The 24593-nt window shown below is 44.6% G+C and overlaps 1 protein-coding gene across 3 annotated transcripts in view; it reads left to right on the top strand.

The window, feature by feature from the left end:
* TTYH2 (tweety family member 2) overlaps positions 1 to 21365 on the top strand; it is a 77105-nt gene extending 55740 nt beyond the window's left edge. For 2 of the 3 annotated variants that reach the window (XM_083427630.1, XM_083427632.1), the window contains exons 6-14: positions 351 to 423; positions 1611 to 1680; positions 4068 to 4123; positions 4858 to 4950; positions 6242 to 6334; positions 6454 to 6596; positions 7074 to 7259; positions 11341 to 11419; positions 17203 to 21365. In XM_083427630.1, the coding sequence (XP_083283756.1) occupies positions 351 to 423; positions 1611 to 1680; positions 4068 to 4123; positions 4858 to 4950; positions 6242 to 6334; positions 6454 to 6596; positions 7074 to 7259; positions 11341 to 11419; positions 17203 to 17283 (874 nt within the window). In that variant the 3' untranslated portion in view covers positions 17284 to 21365. The remainder of the gene's footprint in view (positions 1 to 350; positions 424 to 1610; positions 1681 to 4067; positions 4124 to 4857; positions 4951 to 6241; positions 6335 to 6453; positions 6597 to 7073; positions 7260 to 11340; positions 11420 to 17202) is intronic. The other variant, XM_083427631.1, reaches the window with a different exon arrangement.
* Positions 21366 to 24593: the final 3228 nt, after the last annotated feature.

The following is a 24593-nucleotide window of genomic DNA, read 5'->3' as shown; positions in this document are numbered from 1 at the left end:
TCATGTTGGGACCCTGCTCTGGGATTGATTTTACCGGAGAGTTGGGCTATAAATCACCGGAATGAATATATAAACCATCACATGGCACGTTAAGTCTCCATAGTTGTCCCTAGGCTCATTTTGGGCGCTGCATCCACAGTCCTTCCCTGCTGTGCCTCCATTCTGCGTCTGTAAAATAGGTGCAGTCGCAACCTGCTTTACAGGTAGGTTGTAAGGCTGCGGGCAGCGAGGACCAGAAGCCGCTCATTGCACTAAGCGCTGTGTACATAAGTGGTGGGGGGGTTCCTGTCTCAACACCTTCTCAGCGAGCCCTGCTTCTGTCCACTGACTGTTTTGCCTTTTGTCCACAGGATTCTGTGCTGTGGGCTTTTCACACTCATTCTCAGCTGGTCTTCCTTTGCAGCAGATGTTTCAGGAGCGGTGGTAAGCACAAAGCCTGGGACATGGCTTCCCACTTCTTCTCTCCTCCCTTGTGTTATATCTGAGGTTGCTTTAAGAGCTGGAACGATATCTGTGTGCCTTGCGATGGCTTGTGTTTTGTTTTTGTGCTCCCTTCCTGGATAACCTGGTAGCTCTGGCTGGTGAAAACCTGCCTAACCCGAGCTTCCCAGCATGTGAATTGCTGAAGCCTTCTGATTTCTGGATGCATATACCGTATTTTTCGCTCTATAGGATGCACCCGACCATAGGAAGCACCTTGTTTTAGAGGTGGAGAACAAGGGGGGGGGAAATCTCCCCCTCTCTGTGCTGCGCCTTAGCTGAAGGGGCATCTACCCTTCAGCAAAAGGAACCCAAAGCCTCCAGAGCAGAACCCGAAGCCTCAGGCGGAGAGTGAGAGGGGTCGGTGCACACAAACCCCTCTTGCTCTCCAGGCTTCAGCGAAAGCAACCAGAAGCCTCCGGAGCACGGTGGGAGCACTCCCACTGCGCTTCAGAGGCTTCGCATTGCTATCGCTGAAGCCAAGGAGCCTGAATTCGCTCCATAAGACGCACACACATTTCCCCTTAATTATTGGAGGGGAAAATGTGCGTCTTATAGAGCGAAAAATACGGTAAGCCAGGGTAAACATTTTGGTCCTCTCGCTATGCCTACCGCTGTGCTTTTTGTAGTTTTGTTTTGTTTTGTTTCCAGAGGAACGACACCTCTTAACAGCAACAGCATCCTTTTATTTGTATCCTGCTTTTCCATACTTAAAAATGATGCTTGAGGCGGCTGACAGCATAAAAAGATTCACATCATTAAAAACGGAAGAGTAGCCATAAACAATAAACAAAACACTAACTGACAGCAGCCCTGCAGGGTTTCAGACAGGGAGTCTTGGCCTTACCTGCAGATTCCAGGAACTGGATCATGTAGATCAGTGGTTCTCAACCTGTGGGTCTTCAGATGTTGTTGGACTACAACTCCCATCATCCCTGAGCTCTGGCCCTGCTAGCTAGGGGTGATGGGAGTTGTAGTTCAACAACATCTGGGGACCCAAGAAAGGCTGATGTAGATGTTCTTCCACTGAGCTACAACCCTTCCTCCCCACCTAACCAGGTGTATGACCTCCTCAAGTCATACTTCCAGCCATCACAGTGCCCCCCTTTTTAAAACTCTGTCTCTCATAGGGTACCAGTGACTTCTGCATGGCTCCAGATAAGTTCATCATGAACATGACGCAAAGCGACCTCAGTGCAGGTGAGATTCCTATGCCGTTTGGGTGGTGTGGGCGATGCCTCGATTGGGACAGAAGTTGGGTAAAGCACAACAGACATTGCCGTTCGTCTCGCCTGAACCTGTTTCTGCTCTCAGATAGGCATTGCTGTCCACAGGGTATCCTTAAGGTGTACAGCTGCAGACTCGGATCAAGGGAGGCCGCCATACCTGTCTGAACAAAGGGCACCCAAGGTCACACTTGTGCTTGCATTGGAACAGCCTTTTGGCTCTTAAAATATTCATAATAATAAAAATAATTTATTATTTATACCCTGCCCAACTGGCTGGGTTTTCCCAGCTACTCTGGGCAGCTTCCAACAGAATACTAAAATAGAATAACCTATTAAACATAAAAGCTTCCCTAAACAGGCCTGCCTTCAGGTGTCTTCTGAAAGTCTGGTAGTTGTTTTTCTCCTTGACATCTGGTAGGAGGGCATTCCTCAGGGCGGGTGCCACTACTGAGAAGGCCCTCTGCCCGGTTCCATGTAACTTGGCTTCTCACAACGAGGGAACCACCAGAAGGCCCTTGGCACTGGACCTCAGAATGATGGGGGTGGAGACACTCCTTCAGATATACTGGACGGAGGCCGTTTAGGGCTTTAAAGGTTAGCACCAACACTTTGAATTGTGCTCGGAAACCTACTGGGAGCCAGTGTAGGTCTTTCAGACTGGTGTTGTAGTCTCGGCAGCTGCTCCCAGTCACCAGTCTAGCTTTTAAAATATTCAGCTTAGTTCAGAAAGGAAGCTCCAATCCCTGGACCTCCAGGGACATAGTAGCTTTATTTTCGTAGCTGATAAAACATGTCGGGGCTGTCAAAACCTCCCCAGTTGCCTCTGGCCCACAATAAATGCAGAATGTGTCTCTTTGCAACCAGCAGTGGACATGAAATGAGAACCAGGGAGCTCGTTGTGGCCTGTCAAGACTTCTTCTAAGACTCTCAATGCATCCGTCTCTCTCCTTGGTGGCTGGGATATTCTGCAACAAGTTCCTTTCATGTAAAATCCAAATAATAAATTACACAGTTTGGGCCGTTTTGAATAAACCTGAGCTTTGATTGCAGTGTTTGGAAGTTTTGTTGGGATTTTGCTTAAATGTTTTGCATAATTTTGGAGTGATGAAGAAGAGGTGGAATGATGGTCTGTTCCGTAGTGGTACAGAAACGTTGTATAGACCATTTATTGCTCTTGGACACTGGGTAAAAAGCTCTGTTGTGTTGTATTTGCTGAAGACTTGTTTTTCAGAAATTGTGGGCACAACTTCACTCCAATCCCCCCACCTTTTTAGGACAAAATTACACATGGGGGGCATTTACATGGGAAAATCAGTGCAAGAAGCGTTAACACCCCACCCCCACCCCTTTGCCAATTATGCTCTGCAAATGACACAGTCACGCTAATGGGTAGACAGGCATTCAGGGAACTACATTTGTTAGCATAATGTTCAGTATAACTGTTTTTTAACTGTTACACTTTTTAATTTGCTTGTTTTATTACATATTTTAATTAAGGGCGTTTTAATGCCCCAGTGGATTTGTTGCTGTGTATTTTAATTACGCATTGATTTTTATAGTTGTAAACTGTTTAGAAGCCATTTTGGCATATTAAGCAGTATACAAACTAATAAACAGTAATAAATAATAGGTAAAGGTAAAGGGACCCCTGACCATTAGGTCCAGTCGTGGCCGACTGTGGGGTTGCAGCGCTCATCTCGCTTTATTGGCCGAGGGAGCCGGCGTACAGCTTATGGGTCATGTGGCCAATATTACTAAGCCGCTTCTGGCGAACCAGAGCAGCGCACGGAAACGTGGTTTACCTTCCTGCCGGTGCGGTACCTATTTATCTACTTGCACTTTGACGTGCTTTCGAACTGGTAGGTTGGCAGGAGCTGGGACCGAGCAACGGGAGCTCACCCCGTCGCGGGGATTCGAACCGCCGACCTTTTGATTGGCAAGTCCTAGGCTCTGTGGTTTAACCACAGCGCCACCTGCATCTAATAATAATAATAATAATAATAACAATAATAGTCACCCGTAATTAAAGCTGGAATTCTTACAGAATCATGCCTCCATAGCAGATTCTGTGCTGTGGGGCACCAGGAATATGAGCATCCTGGCCTTGTTTTCCTTTGTATCCTGGGCTTGTCAGCTCTTTGGTCAGACCCAAGGCTTTCCTGCAGCACCTCCCTTCGACGCAGTATTATGCAGAGTCAGCGTTGTGAAAGGGAGACAATTCTTTATGGCGCTATCCGAGCCACAAGAGGGTTTGTTGCATTCCAAGCAGGCAGATTCCCAGATAGGAGATGTGCTCAAGTTGGGTTGGGCTAATAGGGGTGCCACTGTCCCATTGACCTATGACCCTCTTCCTTGCAGAGATTGTACGGTACTACCTGTATTGCAGCCAGAGTCTGACCAACCCCTTCCAGCAGGTAAGAAATGTGGGTACCCTGATGATAGGAACTTCCCAATAGTATGTCTTCAGTCTACCTGTACTGGAAAGATCTAACAGGCTTAAACTACGGTGGACCGTAGTTGAACATTGGAAGGAAACTTCCAATTGGCAGTAAGAGCAGTTTGGCAATGGAACCAATTATCTAGAGGGGTAACCATGCCGATGGTTTCCATGCAGAGGCTGTTTGAGGCTGCTCTTAACTCTAGATTTACTGCATTGAGCTAGATAGCCCACAGGGCTTCCTTCCAACTTTGCAAGAGATAAGCTGCACCCTCATTCTATGAAAGAACTCCCCATCGCATTGGAAGCTAAGTTTTGCGGAGTGGGGAGTTAGATTTATGGGTACCACACCTCTCCAGTAAAAGGAGTTTCCTTGCCTGAACTTGGGAATTGCCTCACAAGTTCAATCCCTGTTGTGGAGCTTATCCCTAGGGCTTCCCAAAATCTGGTGATCTTCATGGAGAAGAGGAAAAGGAGAAGCCATAAAATGCTTCTAAGAGCCTATAGGTCGAACCACCCAGGCTTCGCAGCGGGTTGGGGTGTGGAAGAGAGAGGCTAAAGTTTTGCCATGTAAGGACAGGGGGCTGACTGGCTCCCAGGATTTGGAAGAGGCTGGTTGTGTCAACTTGTAAAGCGGTGAAGACTTTGAACTTGTGGCCCTTTGTGTGAAAGTTTGGCTCATGCATTTTGTACTGCATTCCCTCTTTGCAGGCCTTGACCATCTACCAGCGTTCTCTCACGACCATGCAGATCCAGATCCAAGGCCTCATGCAGTTTGCTCTCCCTCTTTTCCCTACAGCCGAGGTAAACAGCACAGTGCTGGGTTGTCTTAACGAATCAGGGCTGCGCTAAGCCATTTTGTGGAGCCTTCCATGTCAACGTGTATTGCATAGAACTGGGCTAAAGCAGATTTGTACTTTTCGTTTGCGAGATTAGTTCTTGGCAAGGACCAGGCTGGCAATGGGGGGGGGGGGGGGACACAAATTGAACATGGAGGTTGTTAGGTTCTCTTCTGGAGAGGCTCGAGGGTATGGCAAGCGACAGAAAAGATGTTGAATGTAGGGCAAAAAGGTTGAGGCAAGAGACGACTGGAGAGTGTATTAACTTATGGTCTGTGTTTGTGGTTTGGGAGCTGCACGGCCAGGGAAAAAACAATTCTGTCCAGGGTTGTAAAGACTGCAGAGAGAATAATTGGGTGCACTCTTCCCACCTTAGATCAAATCTATGCTGTCAGGTGCCATAAGAAAGCTGCAGAGATAGCGCAGGATAGTGCGCACCCCGGAAATTATCTCTTTCAGCTTCTGCCTTCTGGAAGAAGGTATAGGGTTATAAAGACCAGGACTAGCCTCCTGAGAAACAGTTTCTACCCAAATGCAATTCTGGTTTTAAACGCAGTATAAGGAGTCTCTAAAGTATATTGTATTTTAAAATGGAGTTTCAGAGTTTTTAGGGGTTTTTGAATGTCTTATGTAGATTTTTCAATTTCATTGTTCTGTATGGGACAATGACAATAAAGATATCATATTGAGCGCTCTGGGCAGCAGTTGGAAGCCATTTTCAGAACACAGAGAAACTGCAGAGCAGCAAGAATCAGTCAAGCTAGGAGCAACCTGATCACTGCTCAGCACCTCTTGAACAAGTCATAACCAGGGGGATACATTTAGGAACTAATGGTTGGCAGTTTGGTTCCTGAACCAGGTAAACTTCCTAGTTGCCTTCCAGACCAGGGTTCCAACCTGATGGTTTGTGACACAAGCCCTATTCAAGTGTTTTCCCTCACACAAATAAGTTGCTTGAAAAGGAGAGTGGGGGCTGGCCCCATTCATCCACCCACAGTCCATCTGTTATGGAGCAGTGTGTGTGTGTGTGTGTGTGTGTGTGTGTGTGTGTGTGTATGTAGAAAGGAGCCTTGCACATAGTTAGAACGGACCAGTTTGGGGCTCCCCCTTCCGGCCCTGCGTTTTGGGAAGTGTATCCAGCTTCATAGGGCTGCTAGGCCATGTTGCAGCTTCACGGTAGCCATGCTCCTTTTCCTGCCGCAAATTTGTCTCTGCTTCCTCCTCCTGCTTGCCAACCCTCACCGCCTTTGCTGCAGAGAGATCTGCTAGGCATACAGCAGCTACTGAACAAATCTGAGGGCAGCCTCCACCAGCTGACCGCCATGTTGGACTGCCGGGGCTTACACAAGGTGAGCAGCGCAAGGCACGGCATGCTGGGAGGTGTGGAGGAGGCAGTGTTGTGTGGATTGGGGCCTGTTGGCACACAAGGAATTGAGATGTTTCTGCTCCCTTTCCCATCAAATTAAAGGACTACCTGGATGCCTTGATTGGGATCTGCTACGATGGGGTGGAAGGCTTGCTGTACCTCATTCTTTTCTCCCTCTTGGCTGCCGTGTCCTTCTCCACCGTCATCTGTGCCGTGCCACGTGCCTGGAAGCATTTAGCCAGCAGGTAAAATGGAAGAGGGTCTGCCAGGAGCACACATGGGTATGCTGGAGACAGAATTGCCCGTTGCGGAGGGTGATTTTAAATGGGGATGAATGCAATGGCAACAATGGGTGCTGTCGCTCTGTATGCTTGCTGCCTCTAAGCCAGGAACTGTATAACCTGGATCAAGGACTTCGTTCTCTCCCTCACCACAAGTTGGAGCTGTGCAGATTTGATGGTTCCTGTCAAAGAGCCTGCAGAGGCGTCCCAGATACCACCCGATGAAGCAAGAGTAGAGAACCTGTGGGGATTTCCAGATGTTGCTAGATTGCAACTCATGTCTTCTTGACCATAGGCCATTCTGAATGGGTCTGGTGTGAGCCCAGCAACATCTGAAGATCCACAGGTGTCTACAACTCATGTCTTCTTGACCATTGGCCAGTAGAGGTTGAGTTGGTGCATCAGTCCGGTGTTAATTTATTCCCTTTTCCTTCTGACTAGGGACCGGGATTATGATGACATAGATGAAGAAGACCCCTTCAATCCGCAGGCCCGACGAATTGCTGCCCACAACCCCAGCCGGGGGCAGCTCCGTAGTTTCTGCAGCTACAGCAGCAGCCTGGGTAGCCAGACCAGCCTGCAGCCTCCAGCACAGACCATCTCCAACGCGCCAGTATCAGAGTACATGTGAGTACAAGATGTCTGGGGTACCAAACATCAGCACTGAGGCTCCTGTCTGGGTCTGTAGAATTCTCAAGGTGACAACAGGGATTGGCTAACCTTTTCGGGTGGCCCAGTATGCTCAGGAGTGCCTTCCATCCTCTGTTCTCCATCCTTCGATACCATCTGTCCCTGCTGGGATTCATGCTGACTTTTCATATTGCTTCCATCTTTCCATCCCTCTTTTGAGAACCACTGTGTTTCTCCATCCCACCCTCTCGATAGCTGGCAACCCCATAGCCCTTCTAGACTTGATCCCTTGGACAGATGTTCCCAACTGTCCAGTGGGTGAGCCGTCTCTGGCTCACGGAAAGATACGGAGAAACAAAAGCCTTGCTTTTTGGAAGAAGTGTTTTTAAAGAGAAGCCTATAGACACAGACCCTGAAATGCTAATGCAGTCATACCTTGGATCATAAATGCCTTGGTACTTAGACGTTTTGGCTCCCAAGCACCGCAAACCCAGAATTGATTGTTCCGGTTTGCTAACATTCTTTGGAACCCGAACGTCCGACGGTGCTTCCGCAGCTTCTGATTGGCTGCAGGAACTTCCTGCAGCCAATCAGAAGCCGCGCTTTGGTTTCCAAATGTTTAGGACAGGCATCCCCAAACTCAACCCTCCAGATGTTTTGGGACTACAACTCCCATCATCCCTAGTTAACAGGACCACTGGACAGGGATGATGGGAGTCGTAGTCCCAAAACATCTGGAGGGCCGAGTTTGGGGATGCTTGGTTTAGGAAGTCAAATGGACTTCTGGAACAGATTTCGTTCGACTTCCAAGGTACGACTGAGAAGGTTTGATTTAACACAGTCTCTTGTCTTCTGTACTGTGTTAGCGTCTAAATTTGCATCCTCTTTTACCATGATATGGTCTTTTTCCCCACTTACTTTTATTTTTGGAAGTTAGTCATCCAGCAAGCGAGAAACATGTGGCCTCTCTGTTTCAAAACAGCTCGATTTGAGGTGAGGAGCCTTGCCCCACTTAGCTCCTCCTTGCTTCCTCCGCCTGATTCATTTGTTTTCCTCAGTTTTCATTCCTGGTAGATTGGAAGGAAATGATGAAGGAATGGCAATAAACGAGGTTCAGATTCATACTTTGCAAAGGAAGGCACGCATGACTACTCCCAGCCTTTCCATGCACCTCTGGTAATGTTTAGTTAAAACAACATGTATCCTGGTACCATTTTTCTGTCCTCAGAGGGCAGTAGCCAGCGAAGTGTTGTTTGGGTGGAGGAACCCTGAAGACATCTTTAGCTAAACATTACAAAGAGGGAAGGCATTGCTTGGCAGTCATTTGGACCTCCAGTCAGCTGTTGAAGCTTTATTATTAGAGTTGTATACTGGCAATCTTTTCCCATCATTAGACAGATCTAATACTGGATTGCCCTAACCTGAGTTGCTCTTGATTGACTGTTTTGAAGGAGGAGGAAAACAGTCCTGCTAGAATGGCTATTTGAAAAGTTTTAGAAGAGTGTCTGTTTTCCTAGATGGAAGAGTATGTGTTACCTGCATTTTCCACCATGTCTCAAAACACGCATTGCATCCAGTATATATATCTTATTCTTTTCTAAATAATGAATGATGTGACTGAAGAAGCCTCCGTCGCTCTTTCCTACAGGAAAGGGAAGCAGGGAGCTCAGCTGTTTGGCCACTTCCTTGGTCTTGGCACTCAAAAGTGCCTGAGCCAGGAGTGTTGCTACAGCGGGGAGCAAAGGCCCAGAATGATTTTAGGAGAGAATGAATTGGTAGGGTGATCTGGGTCACTAGGCAGGATAATAATTTAAGTAACCTTAAATTATTTTGGGAGGCAATGAATGGGAGCAGTCGATGGGTAATTCAGCTGATACAGAGCATGATCTGTTGCGAAGTTAATTGAGGGTAAATGAATTGAAGAGGAACTAATTTGGGGTGATCTGGGGTGGGGTGAAAATTAATTGGAAAGATTTGCCTGGAAGGGCAAATTTGCTTGCCCTCTGTGACATTTAATTCTACATTTGCACCTGTGCATATAAATTAGCTTATGCAAATTTGTAGCTTTCGGCCCGTGCCTTGAATCTTTTAAGTGCCTAGCAATGGCCCAGGCCTGAGATGAGCAGCACCCAAATGAGCCACAACTTTCGAGCCAACATTGGAGCCTGGCAGGGGAGGTCATTGTACAACCCCTGGAAAGACCCCCACTCATTTTCATAGCTCCAAGGTTAGGAGGAAGGCTGAGACTTGTCTCTGCTCACCGGATGACGGCAACACACTTGTCACGGCGAGTGCAGTGAGTGAAAATGTGGAAAGATCATTAAAGTCCAGTTGAAGTTGCAGGATTTGAATCTTTAATTTAAAATAAAGTACACGTTTCGGAACAACGTTTTAAGCGTTTGCTAGTTTTGAAACTATTGTGCCAAAATGCTTCCTTGTTGCATGCGCCCAGTACTTCTTGAGAGGGGGGTGGGGAGTAAGAGATTTTTATTTCCTGCACATGTGTCCCAAATAAGAACCCCAATAAGCAGTCCTTAGCCAGCTGTTCCACATCTGGGACAAGTGGGAGCTGATTCACACACCCTGTTTCTAGCATGCAACAACACTAAGTCCTTGCACGGAACATTCCCTCCTAAGTCTTACCTTACCTATTGTAAGTCTCCATGTGCAAGAAGATAGGAACCTGGGGACAAGGTTTTCAAACAAGTAGTTTCCCTATGGACGTTCAGAGATCTGTACAGTCTCGTGAATGGACTGTGGCACAATAGTGCATGCATAGCTGTATGTGGTAGAATCGCTCGTGTACTGCCTCCTGAGCTGCTGGCTTGTTTTGATTAAATCTTCATCAGGTTAGCACAGAGTTACCAGTCCTTCTCTTTGCTTGGATAAGACTTGAGAATTTTTAGGCCCAGAGGTGGGCAGGAAGCAGATTGCGTACCCATTTTTATCTATCGCTGGCTGACTTCTAGTAGACAAACGGAAGTGTGTTTCCTCCTGTCATGTGGAGAGAAAAACACACACACCTGTTAATTCATTGCTCTAGTCTCGCAGCTCTTGCTAGCCTGCCCCTCCCCTCTGCCAGCATCCCTCACTGAGGTAAACGGGGACCTCTAGAAAATGGAGGAGCTGCTTGCCAGCATGACTCCTTTCTGCTTCATAAGTTCCACCTATAAAGGGCAGAGCTGTGGAAAGATCCATGTATTGTGTCGGCTGGTACATTCCTCTATTCCTCACTCCTTGTTGTGGTGTGAGGTAAAGTAAAAGGGAAGATATTAGTCTTCTAGAAATCATAGAGGTCAACCGACTGAAATTCCCAGGTGTCAAAAAGTGTTATTTAAGTATGCCATGACTGCAGCCCATGTTTTCCTAGGCCAAAAATGGAAAACAAGCGAGATCCCAAACAAAGAAGAATGGCAACTTCAGTTGACAGAATATGTGAAGCTTGCAGACTTAACATATAGAATAAGAGAACACAGAAGAACATACGTTTAGAGAAGATTGGAAAATGCTTATTGAGTATATGGGAAATAACTGTGTGCTGCTGAAAACGCTGGCAGCATTAAGATAAATTCAACAGTGCAAATAAATTATGGTGGATGCAATAATGGAATACTGAATGGTATAGTTTCTGTAAAATATGCAGGGATTTATGATATGTAAAATGAACTGTGGAAAGAGAAGATGGGAAGTCATTGATATTTTAAGGATGTAAAAACGAGTAGTTTAAATCGTAAAACAGAAAATTTAATAAAAATTTATGTACAAAAAAGAAAGAAAGAAATCATAGCGGTCAACCCAATGGACTGTGGCTGACGTTCTGCCACCTCTGCACCAGGCCAGCAACATTTTTTTAGTTGAATAGATTGTCTCTGCTTCAAAGAACAGGATTGGCATTATTAAAACTAGCATTATTAAATTGGCGTCTCTTCTTTCCCTTCCTCCTCCTCTGTCCCCTACCCACAACTTGAGTCCGTTGCTTGTGTAGGAATGTAACGGGAATTGTTTCCTAGCCGCAGGCTCAGAACGGAGTTCGTTTCAACAGACTGCCCTCCTGATCTTAACTCCTCTCTACCTGCAGGAACCAAGCTGTGCTCTTTGGTGGGAACCCACGCTATGAAAACGTCCCACTGATTGGAAGAGGATCGCCTCCCCCCACGGTACGGTGGGCGTCGGAGGCCAAATCATTTTTATAACAGACCCTCTTTTTTATTATCATTTCCTCTGCTTTTACTAACCTCTCTATATTAAAATGCATTTTTGAAAAATATTTTTTTTAAATAAAAAAAAACCCGGGACGAGAAAGCCTCCTGCTTTTTGTCAAACGCCAAAATAGTTTTGTTTCTGATGCTAGAGATGAGGAAAAGAAGCCCAGGGGGGAAACCTCCCCTGAATGCACACCTTTCAGGAAAAAAAGACAGTCCTTAACCCAGAGATTCATATCTGCTGGAAGGTGAAAACTGATGCAAGAAGTCCTGCTTTTTTGAGTCTGGCATTTCTTGTTCCCACAGCCGTTTTAGCGCTCTCACCTTTTGGCAACACAGGGTGCAGTCCATTGAGACTCCATCCTTGCAGGCTAAGCTATGGGCAGCTTTGTAGCAATAGGGCAGAGAGCAACTCTGTGTTATAGTACTGGTACTTCGCAGCCCATGGTGTGAGGTTATATCCTGCAAACGTTTGCCGGTTTTGCCAATAGATGTCTATGACTTTGCATTACCTTTTCTATGTGTTGTATATATTAGCATGTGACACAGTGCCATAAAAAAAATAATCCCTGTGTGCATTTAAAATTGTGTTCAACTGCTCAAGTTCTAACCATCTAGAACAGGCATCCCCAACCTGCGGCCCTCCAGATGTTTTGGCCTACAACTCCCATGATCCCTAGCTAACAGGACCAGTGGACAGGGATGATGGGAATTGTAGTCCAAAATATCTGGAGGGCCAAAGGTTGGGGATGCCTGATCTAGAAGATGAGTATATACTCTTTGCTTGCTTTTTTCCTCCTTTTTTGTTTTTTTAATAATCCTTCCATGTTTTTCTGCAAACTTGCTTCACTCTTAAGCAAAAGCTCTTTATTAAGTTTGGCATAACGTTCCTTTGAAACACATCTTGCCTGCTAACTTTTGCTTTGTTTTTGCATCTCCTGTTTTGGAGCTATGTTGCCCTTCAAGAGTAAGTTGCTTATCTGTTTTCTGTTTTTTCTTGGTTTTGGGGCTGGAGTTGGCTTATTTTCCCTCCCTGGTGATTTCCCGTCACTTCCCTGCGTGCTGTACGTTTCCCCTGACCCTCATAAACATGGGAACCTCCAGAATTCAAAGTGTTCCTGTAGTCTTTTGATTTGCAGTAGGTGTGCTTAGTTTAGTGGATTCCATTGGATGAAACTGGAGGTTTTCCCCAGAATGGGATAATGCAAAAAACAAAGCTTGGTAGTCACCCAGAATTTCAAGCTGCTAGGGTTGAGATTTCGCATTACTGAGGCCTGCTGCATACCATACTTTTCTGTGTATAAGACGCCCCCATGTATAAGACGTGCCCATATTTTTTTGGGCTCAAATTTAAGAAAATGGGGGGAGATGGCACAGAGTTGTTGAGCTTTTTGGGCGGGGATTACCCACGATGGTTGAGCTTTTTTTAGGGAGGATTGCCTCAACTGCACACATGCCGAAATACACCTCCTATCTGTCCCATCATCGGCAGAAGCCGCCAATCACCCGCCCAACTGCCAGAACATCAACCAATCAACACCACCCATTGACGCAGCAACCAATAACACGCACAATAGCCGCGGCAGCAACCAATCAAACATCCACCCTATGCACTATCTATGTATAAGATGACCCCCACTTTTTAGCATGATTTTTAAAGAAAAAAACATAGTCTTATACACGGAAAAGTACAGTATATTTTGGGAATGGTGGTGTATTAGAGCAGGCATAGGCAAACTCAGCCCTCCAGATGTTTTGGGGACTATAACTCCCATCTTCCCTAGCTAACAGGACCAGTGGTCAGGGATGATGGGAGTTGTAGTCCCAAAACATCTGGAGGGCCAAGTTTGCCTGTGCCTGAATTAGAGCAATTTTTTAAAAAACAAAATCCTTTGATTAGTTTACAGGTCAAATGATCCCTAACTCTCAGCACGCTGAGAACCTGTAAAGTGAATAGGGTTGGTTGTTGTTGTTTTGGAATAAACATTTGCCCAAGCAAATGCTGCTTTGAATAGACAATTAGTAGAAGCTCTTCAAATATGGTACAATGAAACATCAGTGCTGCAGTTTCATTCTGCTTTACCCAGCTAGGGATTTCCCCCTGTTCTTCGTAGACCAATTCCCATGGAGTTTACTCATGATAATCTATTGCACACAAAAAAGGGGGGGGGAAGAGTCGTGACACCTTAAAAGACTAAAAGATTTACCATGGTTTCAGTTTTTTGCAGACAAAAGTGGGGTAGAAGGGATTAAAAATGTTAAAAGGCAGGTTCTTGCATGAAGCTGCCGTGTTGGAGTTCATTGGCAGGTTTGATGGCAGCAGAACGGGGCTCAATGGGGATTGGGAATGGCTTGCTCACTTACAGAAAGCAATCATCTTTCCTTGTGTGTTTTATGTGCATTATTCATCATCACTTAAGAGTCGATCCTCCTTACTCTGCATCTTGAACTCCTTTGACTGAATTTCCTTTGCAACTCATGCTCATAATGTGGCACTCGCATTGCATGCATGCCTTGGGCGTCTCTGGCTTCACTTTGCAATAACAACTTTCCACCATCACCACCCTCCAACTGCCAAATGAGGACAGAACTTTGTGCATGTGATAAAGCGGGCTCTGTCCCACGAGGGCTTTTGTCACTGGGAATCTGTTGGCCTTGAAGGTGCTGCAAGACTCTCTTTTTTTGCCTTGTGCAAACAGGGCCCTGCCTCTTTCTGGGTTAAAGAGCTCAATTTAGAGCAGAAAGGGAGGGGGGAGTCCCATTTTCAAGCAAAGCAAAGGGCACCTGAGGGCACCAAACACCTGCTCTTATGCTACCTAGACAACTTGGGTCTCCAGCTGTTTTTGCACTACAGTTCCCATCATCCCTGACCACTGGTCCTGCTACCTAGTGATGATGGGAGTTGTAGTCTAAAAACAGCTGGAGACCCAACTTGGGAAACCATGAATTAGATGTACATATTGGCCAATTAGAGAAGGAATTGCATTCTAACTATAAAATCTTCACTGGAATAACTCCAAAGTAACAAAACAAAACAAAAATTATGCATCAGTAAAAGAAGTTTGCCTTCATTTAACAAAATTACACAATTACCCATTGGGCTTATTTTGCATCATCCAGTAACTCAGTTTAGAGCATTGCTGCAAATTATATTTTTGATGCAAGCAGGACACTGAGCCTCTTTGATAAGAGGTGTTCAACCAGCCACTCCAGAATGTCATTATTTCATTCACCCCAAATGTGACTAAATCAGTGATGGGGGACCAGCGGCTCTCCCATTTCGTTTCATTTTTTCATTTCACTTTTAATCTGTATACCGCCTTTCTATATTACTATACACCAGGTGGTATACAAGTTGAAGAAACAACAAAGATCACATGCACCTTATAACAATCTGATCCAATACGAAATTGCCACGATAGAAACATAACTTTCAAATAAACAACTTGTCTCAAATAAAGTAATGTTCAACCAGCCATCAGAATATAACAGTGCAAAATAAAATAAAATGTCAGGAAGTAATAATTAAACAAACTCACTCTTAACAATTGCAATAAATAATTTCTAAACTGTAATCAGTAAAAAAATAACAGCAAGTCACAGTGCATAAAATAACACCGTACAAATTGAGAAGCAAAGACACAAAACTTATTGAAAAAATATCCCTGAACTCCTTTCTTCACAACTGCTTCTGCTGTTCCTAAAGTATTGGTCTGGGAAAGCTCCATGTGTAGCTTCACCAGTAGGTGGGAACCAAGACCCTGGGCTATGCATCAGGGCTGCAACCCTGATGGTAATTCAAAAAGAGCAGAAGAGCTGCACTTAGAATACAAGCGTCCGCAACATCCATTTTTTAAATCCTAAGTGACAATTCTTCCTTCTTTTTACGGGAACTATTTTTAAATTGGGTGTTTAAACATTGGGACTCCGCTGTTGCAGAGGCTGGAGCTGCAAAAGCTCAAGGGTGATGATGAAACTATAAGTGCAGTCGGATTAATTCAAAGCCCTCCCCCCCACACACACACACTCTGAACAGCCCAATTTCAATGGAATTTAAATCCCCCAAGGAAAGGCTTTTGAGCTTTTTTAAGCTGCAGAAAAATAAGACTGTGAATCATTTTCCTTAATGCTGTGATTTGGAAGACGCTCTTTTCCCTCAACACACATTTTTCAGACCTGGCACCTAAAACGAAAAACAAAAAAAACCCACCTAGCTGTTTTCCTTAGCCTTATATTTCCAATAATACCAGAAGTGCAGGAACCGTGTCCCACAAAATAGATGGATGCGATGCCCATATTGGTTTATCCTGTTTATTAAACAAAACTTAACTCTGGAGCTGGCTTTGCAAAGTTCTTGAGAGGGTTTTTTTTTTTCATAGGAAAGCTCAAAATGTGGCTTTATACACTGAAGACTGGTGAGGTGTCATGAGTTTTCTGCTTTTCAAGCTTTAAAAACCAAAATATTTAAATGAAGGCCCAACCTCCCTAAACAACCACTAGTGCATTAAGAATAAATGCACGAGCAGTTGTATTGGGTTATAAACATCAGCTACAAAGCTGGGAAAGCACTAGTGGCAAGCCCCCCAAAAAAGAAAAATGGTGGGTAAAAGTGGGACTCCAGAAACAAATAGCTTTCAGAAAATAATCCTTAGGTTCCTCAGTTAAATTAAACTGGATCTCACTGCATTTTCCTGTCCATTGGGTGAGAATGGCTGCTTCAAGAACCTGGAGTTTTTGTCCTCCTCTTTTTTGTTTTTTGTTTTTTTGTTTTTTGCCACCATAAATTTGCCTCAAACATTCTCTTCAAGAATATTTAGAAATAGACATTTTTTAAACGAGAGGAGTGTGGGAAGAGGGAGAAGTTATGGATGCTGCTTGCTTAACCAGTGGCAATTTGCCTCTTGACTTTTAACCACATTCCAGAAACTAATGGCAGTGGATGCTGTAGATAAGAGAAGAAATCCGCTGCAGGCCCTTGTGGTTTATTTGCATTTGTGTATCCTCCACTCCTTCGAGCAGCTGAAGGGTCCTCTGATCATGGTTCTCCCTCCTCACCGCCACCCGATCTGCTCCAGAGGGTTGGAAGAACTCGTAGAAAAGATTTTAGAGTAGGGGGCATCATTTTCACCTGTAGTTGGAGGAAGGAATTCACTGTGGCGATTAAAAAAAAAAAAGTGTCAGTAGCAGGAATTTACCCAAACAAAATAAAACCGGTATAGTGAGCAGATGAATTTTGTTCCATGTCTCTCAAAACTTTCAGAACAGATGGTGGTCCTCTCTGCCCCCTATTTTGCCTGTAACTCTTTGGTGGAGAAAACATAGGTTCTTATTTTCAGTAGGGTGTTTTGTGTGCTTCCACATCCCCCAACTCTCCTGCTTTCTTTTCCAAATAACACCGGGTCCGTTCCCCCTTGCCAGCATTTCGCTCTTTTTTTCTGGGTGCCTTTCTATTGCCGCCTCATTTCACTCCACCCGCTGCCAATGGTTAGGGTGTTGTTTTATAGCCACATGAGACCTAGGGTGAAGCACAACGTAGCTTCCAAGAGCTGAGTCCTGGACTGTTTTTGCAGCACCCCATGTTCTTTCTGCAGGACTTCTTATTAAAATAAAAAAAAACATTTAATGGTGGGGGTTGGGGAGGATGGTCACCTCATAGTCTTTGTCAGTATGATCCTAAGCCGGTGTTGAGAACTGCAAGATGCATAATTCCTGTTCCCCCTTCTCTCTCCTCTCCCTAGTATTCTCCAAGTATGCGAGCCACCTATCTATCGGTTAATGATGATCACAGGCGACAGCACGGCCCCCAATTTCCAGCCTAGCACTCACCTTGTAGACAAAAGCCCACAACATACGCTGTTGCTATAGTGGAAAACCCATTGACAACTTGAAGGCGCACGGACTGCAGGGAAATAGAATTGCCTCCGCAGGGATGCAGAAGGGCTCTCTGAGAGGGAGTCGGCTGAAGAAGACACCAGCCGCTGGCACTACGGATATAACCTTCCAGGGATTATCCAAGGTGCTCGACCGACAGCCTTTTCTCTCTCACAACGTTTAGTCTTCCTCTCTCGCACACGCAGGATGGTACGCGGTGCTTCCATCCTTCGAGCGAACTGCTCCGAAGTCTCCTCCTCGACTCGCCATTTCCTCCCGATCCCTTCCTGCCACCAGTGCATTGCCCTCCCCAAACCTATTTTTTTTGGGGGGGGGGCAGGGGAAAGACGGGGTGAAATTAGGGTTTGGACTGTCGGACGTTTATGCACAGGCTTTCTCTCTGCACTGACTTGAGGGCTGGGTTTTCCCCCCCATCATTGACGGTGTGGTTTGGGCTTCCTTTTTGATTTTGTTTGTTTGTTTTATTAGGAGCAAATAACAAAGACCAGTTCACTGTACAAGTAAAACAGAACACTGATTCGCTGTGTACAGTGACCCAAGGGAAGTGGGCTGCTTTCCACGAAAGAAAAACGCACCCCACTTTTTGGAGTCAAATGCAATACCAACCGCTAGAGCGAATTGTCTTTTTTCCCTCTAGAGAGGTCTCTGCACAAAAAAAAGCCTATTTCTGGCTGCTACTTCATCATCTTCATCATTGCCCTTTTCATAGCACCTGTTTGGTGTAGAATGGTACGAGATCCACACTCAGTATTCTCCCTTATTAGAATTAACATGCAGTTCAGCCAACATTGCTTCAACGGCCTCAGGTATTATTTAGAACAAACTGGGTTTGTTTTGTTCTTTTATGCATTTTGTTTGTTCTTCGTATTACAATAATTATTGTTATTCTTTCCAGTGTTTTTATATCGGCTATCCAAAGAGCATAACCTCTTTTTATCTATCTCTCTTTTTTTTTTGTCTTTTAAAAGGTTTTTTTTATTAATTACACGTGAGGTGAGTTATTTTTTAATATGTTGAATAATTTACAAATTTCTGTTTTTAGCACTGATTTTTCTTAATCAAATGCCATTGCCCGTGCAGGGGAAAACTTTGACATATCCAAGCATTCTTTTCTCTCAGTATGCTGGGGCGGGGCAAGGTGGGTAAAATTAACAATGAAAATTGGGTTGGAATGTAATAGGGAGAAATTGCTCTAACCATTGCCATGAAGGTGCTGCTGACAGACAGTGTCTTAGTACAATTTCCCTTGAAAGTAATATCTCCTCTGTTTTTCTCCAGTCGTGGACTGTGGTACACCTACTGTCTTTAGAGACTCTTGAAAGCTATCGATGCTAATCGAGGGAGTCCTTTTAAACTAGAACTGGTGCTCATCACTGCAGCGATTGTAGCACAACTTTGGCTGCCAATAGAAATGAAACATGGTTTTCTATTTCCACCCAGTACTGAAGAGAAGAATTCTCTTCTACCCTTCTTCTGTGTCTGTGTGTGTGTCTCTGAGTTAAGTCCAGCTCATGGGCGTAGCCAGGATTTATGTTGGGGCAGGCAGGACACCCACCTGTCATCGCCCTCTGTCTAGCAGATTTCAGAATGAAATGTCTCAACAACAGCTGTTTTAAATTGCTTTCTTTTTGACCTCAAGGGCTCAGAAAAATCTGTCAAAAATCTTCAGTCATTTGAAAACTAGGAATTTAAATGAAAAATTATCGTCAGGGAGTGCTTTTCATGCGGTATATTTTGCAAAATTACAAAGGGCCCATCTTTTTTCATCCTTTAAAAAAAATTAAACTAAAACAAGTTTTCTTGGACTGGCTGAAAACCTTTTCAGCACTTCCTTCTCAAATTTCGTCTCCCCCCCCCCCCACAGTTTTTCTGTGCACGCTCAGTAAGCCCAGCCCATTGAGATACTCCCCTGTCCATCGTTGACCTTAACCAGGTCTTTAATCTCCACAGGGTACTGGATGAATGGCTGAGCAAGAGCCTTTTTTTTTACTAGGTCCGCTGTGTTCAGCTCTTTTAACTGCTCTTTGCTGAGTTTCTTCTCCTTCCGCATGGTGTACCACAGCTCAGCTTCGGAGTCGAAATCTTGCAACTTATAAAAACTAAAACTTACTGTACTTTTCCGTGTATAAGACGCCCCCATGTATAAGATGCCCCCTATTTTGGGGGACTCAAATTTAAGAAAATAGGGGGGGGGAGAGATGGGGAAAAGTTGTTGAGCTATTTTGGAGCGCAAGTGGCGCTGTGGGTTGAACCACAGAGCCTAGGACTTGCTGATCAGAAGGTTGGTGGTTCGAATCCCCGCGACGGGGTGAGCTCCTGTTGCTTGATCCCTGCTCCTGCCAACCTAGCAGTTCAAAAGCACATCAAAGTGCAAGTAGATAAATAGGTACCGCTCCAACGGGAAGGTAAACGGCTTTTCCGTGTGCTGCTCTGGTTCGCCAGAAGTGGCTTAGTCATGCTGGCCACGACCCGGAAGCTATACGCCGGCTCCCTCGGCCAATATTGAGCACTGCAACCCCAGAGTCGGCCACGACTGGACGTAATAGTCAGGGGTCCTTTACCTTTACCCAAGATTGTTGAGCTTTTTTTAGGAGGGAATGCCAGAGATCACTCACGCGCAGCAAAATCCACCTCTTGTCTGTCCACCCCTATGCACTACCCATGTATAAGATGACCCCCACTTTTTAGCATGATTTTAAAAGAAAAAACCGAGTCTTATACACGGAAAAGTACAGTACTTTTAGCTAAGTATTTTTATTTACTTACTTGATTCGGGGCTGGCACACACACCCCGCCCCCCTGGCTATGCCCATGGTCCAGCTGGCAATGGAGGAATTTCTGGGGGGTGAGAAGAGAATCCAAGTAAGTCTAAATGGATGAGTGGAATGTCATTTCATTTCCAGGGCATCCTTTTACTCAGGGGTAGTCAGTGTGTTGCCCTCTTGATGCTGTTGGAATTCCATCTCCCACCACCCTTGTGGATTCTCCTTCCTTGAAAGTTTTTTAGCAGAGGTTGGGTGGCCATCTGCCAGAGATGCTTTAGCTGATATTCCTGCATTGCAGGGGGTTGGGAAAGAGGGCCCTTGGGCGTCTCTTCCAACTCTTACACATCTATGATTCTATCCCTGACCCATGGGCCAATCTCACTGGGGCTGGTGGGAGCTGATTTCAACAACGTCTGGGAGATACTACGTTGGCCACTCCTGCCTTACAGGTCTGGTTTCAGCTTTTCCCAAAATCCCTTTTAACTCTCCCCTCCCTCCTTCCGTTGGCGAGGTCGGATTTGCTTAGGCAGATTTCCCAACGAACTGCTCTGCGTTTTGTACCTTGGTGTCGCAGGGACAGAAAGCAATACAAAAACACTTCTAGTGGGAAAACACAAATGTGCAACAGTTAACCCACCAAAGCACAACAACTAAAAATGAAAAGAAAAAAAAAAAGACCAGAAAGCATTTGTCAAACCTGGACACTTCACATGATTTCCCTTGAGTAATGCCTCGTCCACTTCTCTTCAGCAATGGGCAGGATTGCAAGGGAGATTTTTCAAGCAACATCAGCCTGGCTGAGTAGCATTTGGGCCGCACATCCTTCAGAAATGCTTCTGCCCAATCACTGCCCACGATCTAAGAGTGCTAAAAACTGCAGAGGTACAAAAAGTTGCCCTCCTGAGCATACACGGAGGTTTTAATTACTTGACAGCAACGACTCACTGTGTCTTTTATCAAGGATAACTTGTACATATCATGTATGGCAACATAATTTATACATTCATCTTATATGTGGCTGTGTACAACTTAAGGCATGTGGGGCGGGGAGAACCTTGGTTTTACGCTGTTAATCGTCTCATTGTAACGATGCCGTTCAGTACTTTTTTAAATAAAAAAGAACGCATGCGAGCTAACCTCATCTCGGGCTCCTTTTGGAGCTATGCCTGATTTGTATGTACTGACTGGGAAACGAATAATAAACACTTGTACTAAAATAAAAATAAAAAAGACCTTCAGCTGCCTGTGTTCTCAACAGAGTCCTTTGCCCCTCCGGTACAGAGCCATGCGCCTGCAATTAGCTGTTATTAGATTTGTCTCTGGCAGGGACAATTTCATGGGTTCAAAGGCCTGAGTAAATTGGGTACCATTTGGCTTCATGAAACTCGCCCATGTTCTCAAACTTGACAAGCTCCGGGGGGGGGGGGGGGGATTCAGTTCAAGGTCACGGGGAAATACAATGAGAGCCTGTGGTTGTGCAGATTACCGGAGATTGCGGGTTGAATTCTACAGCAAACAAACAGCAGAATATAGCTCTTTCTTTCGCACAATCTAGTGGTGTTTGCACACCCTCCGACATTTCTCCGATGAAAATAGAAGCATCTCCTCCAACATTTCTCCAGTGAAAATAGGCTCGTCCTAAGGAAAAGCGGGACATTCTGGGATCAAATCAGAAACCAGGGCGGCTTCTGTAAATCTGGGACTGTCCCTGGAAAATAGGGTCACTTATAGGGTCTGGATTTGGTGACTTTCATCCATGCCTTCGTAATAGTGAGGCTTTGCAGTTTTGCTTCACATAGGATGAGTTGCTGCAGAACGCAGCCAGTGGCACAGCTAGGTAATTTAAGACCCTGGACTTAATGGTCTTACGGGGGAGGCAGAGGATTTAGACAGTATTATTTCAGTTGTGGAGCACACAATTTACATACCTCTCCCCCGCTCCACATTCCATGCTTTACATCTTTTTTTAAACTGCTTTTTGTTGAATTTTAAATTGGTTATTCATATACATATTCCATTCACTCTTTAACATGTATTCTACACATATAAAAGCCAAGCAATAACAATATTTCTGCGCAAGTGACTCCCCACCACCTTCCGTCTTTCTCTTTTCAAATGTGTTGTTTTTTCTTATTGCCTTTCTAATACATAATAATATATCTTCTCTATCTGATCTTTACTTTGCAAAATTTAGTCGAAACATATCAAGGGTTTTATTTGAGAACAATGTTTTCCCAGGTAATCTTCTACACATTCCCACTCCTTTTCAAGTTTGGCGCCTCTGTCACTCTTGCTAATTCCAAATACTCATACAATTTAGTTCTTCCTTTGTTGGTGTCCTGTCCCCCTTTCAATTTCTAGTGATTAACATTTTTGCTGTTGTTGCAGCATATAGGAACATCCTTTTTTTATCTTTTGAAATATCAGTTGCCATAATGCCTAGAAGAAAAGCTTCAGGTTTCTCCTCAAAAGTTTGTCTGAACGTTTTTTTAAATTCATCATAGACAGTGTTCCAGAATTTTTTCATTTTGCCACAACCCCACCACATGTGATACATCATTCCTTCTCCTTGATTACACCTCCAGCATAGATTTGACTTTGATTTATATATTTTGGCAAATTTGCTGGGGGTCATGTACCACCTATATAGCATTTTCATGAAGTTTTTATTTTATTATTGTGTAACAGGCCGTGAATTTTAAATCTTTTTGCTATAGTGTTTCCCAATTCTCCATCTGTATGGAGTTCCATGCTTTACATCTGTGTCTGCCTTCATGATATATGAGAGCAAAAAACCAAATTGGACAATTTCCCGCCCCTGACTTCAAAAAAAGGAAATAAATGTGTTGAGCATGTGCAGCTTGGCATTTTAAATTCCTAGCTCGAACCGTTACGGCTACAGAAATGGAAGGAAATGTTCTTCTGCTGCCCCGATGCTAAAAATCATTTACTTGGAGTAAGTACCATTTTGCCGCAGAAAAGGTTAATGCATTTTTATAGTAAAAAATAATAAAATGAGCATCTGTAAACATGTACATACTCAGCAGCCACCCCCTGACTATAAAATGTGTTGTTTTAAAAAGTGCCACATGTCACATCCAACTTCCAAAAAGCGTTCAAAAACCGATGCAGTTACTTCTGGGTTTTCGGCGTTCAAAGATCAAAACGTTCCAACTTCCAAGACGTTCGAGAACCGAGGTACCACTGTAATCAATTTGGGGCTGTGGAAAGGCCCCATGAATATCTGTTTCCATTGTCTCTTTCATGGACTTGGTATGTTATACAGTTGGCAGCGTCCCATGAATTTTTATTTTTATTTTCTGGATTATTCCATTTCAGGCTGTGAGGAAGCAGGCATCTTTTGAATGCTTCTCCAAGAGAAAAAAATAAGTGTGCATCAGTTAGAATTTGGAGAAAAATCATTCTACCGAAGGAATGAGGGACAGCAGCAGGAGGGTATTGTAGGAGCCGGGCAAGTGTTCAATTTAAATCCATTGTGCAATAACCGTGGCAGTCACAGTGCCTAGCTGCTGTCTTCAGAACTACTGGAAAATGTTATGGGGAACACTTGGACGCATTCCAAGGTTTGCCTCTGAGATTTAGAGAGGAGTGCCACCTCACGGCCAGAGCTGCCCTTGCAACAAACAAGTAAATCACAGTGCATGTATCCTATAAGACAGCATCCATGATGGTACAGTGTAATAATAATAATAATAATAATAATAATAATAATTTTATTAGTTCTACCATGCCCATCTGCCTGGGTTTCCCCAGCCACTCTGGGTGGCTTCCAACAGAATATTAAAAGCAAAATAAAACTTCAAACATTAAACACTTCCCTAAACAGGGCTGCCTTCAGATGTCTTCTTAACGTCAGATGGTTGTTTATTTCTTTGACACCTGATGGGAGGGCGTTCCACAGGGTGGGTGCCACTACCGAGAAGGCCCTCTGCCTGGTTCCATGTAACTTCGGTTCTCGCAGTGAGGGAACCACCAGAAGGCCCTTGGAAGCTGGATCTCAGTGTCTGGGCAGAATGATGGGGGTGGAGATGCTCCTTCAGGTATACTGGGCCCAGGCCATTTAGAGCTTTAAAGGTCAGCACCAACACTTTGAATAGTGTTCGGAAATGTGCTGGGAGCCGATGAAGATCCTTTAGGATCTGTGTTATATTTTCTCAGCAGCCACTCCCAGTTACCACTCTAGCTTCTGCAATTCATCTGCTCTTTCAATGGCTCTTGGATCTTAGCTCACAGCTGGAGCATGTTGAAGCATTACAAATGTTAATCACAAGAGGTTTAAAGGACATTAAACATCAACAAATCTAAAACCACCAACTGGTGATGCATATTTCAGACTGCTGGTGAAGCCAAATTATTATAATTTCTTTTTGGGGGGAGGGAATCTGATGAATGCTGCTTCCCAGGGCCTGGTATCAAAACCAGGAGCCAAAAAAACAACTACAAGCTGCCTC

This window comes from Podarcis tiliguerta (genome assembly GCF_965153285.1).
Source record: "Podarcis tiliguerta genome assembly, chromosome: 2".
In the NCBI taxonomy this organism is placed as follows: Eukaryota; Metazoa; Chordata; class Lepidosauria; order Squamata; family Lacertidae; genus Podarcis; species Podarcis tiliguerta.
This window is presented reverse-complemented; position numbering and strand designations above follow the sequence as displayed.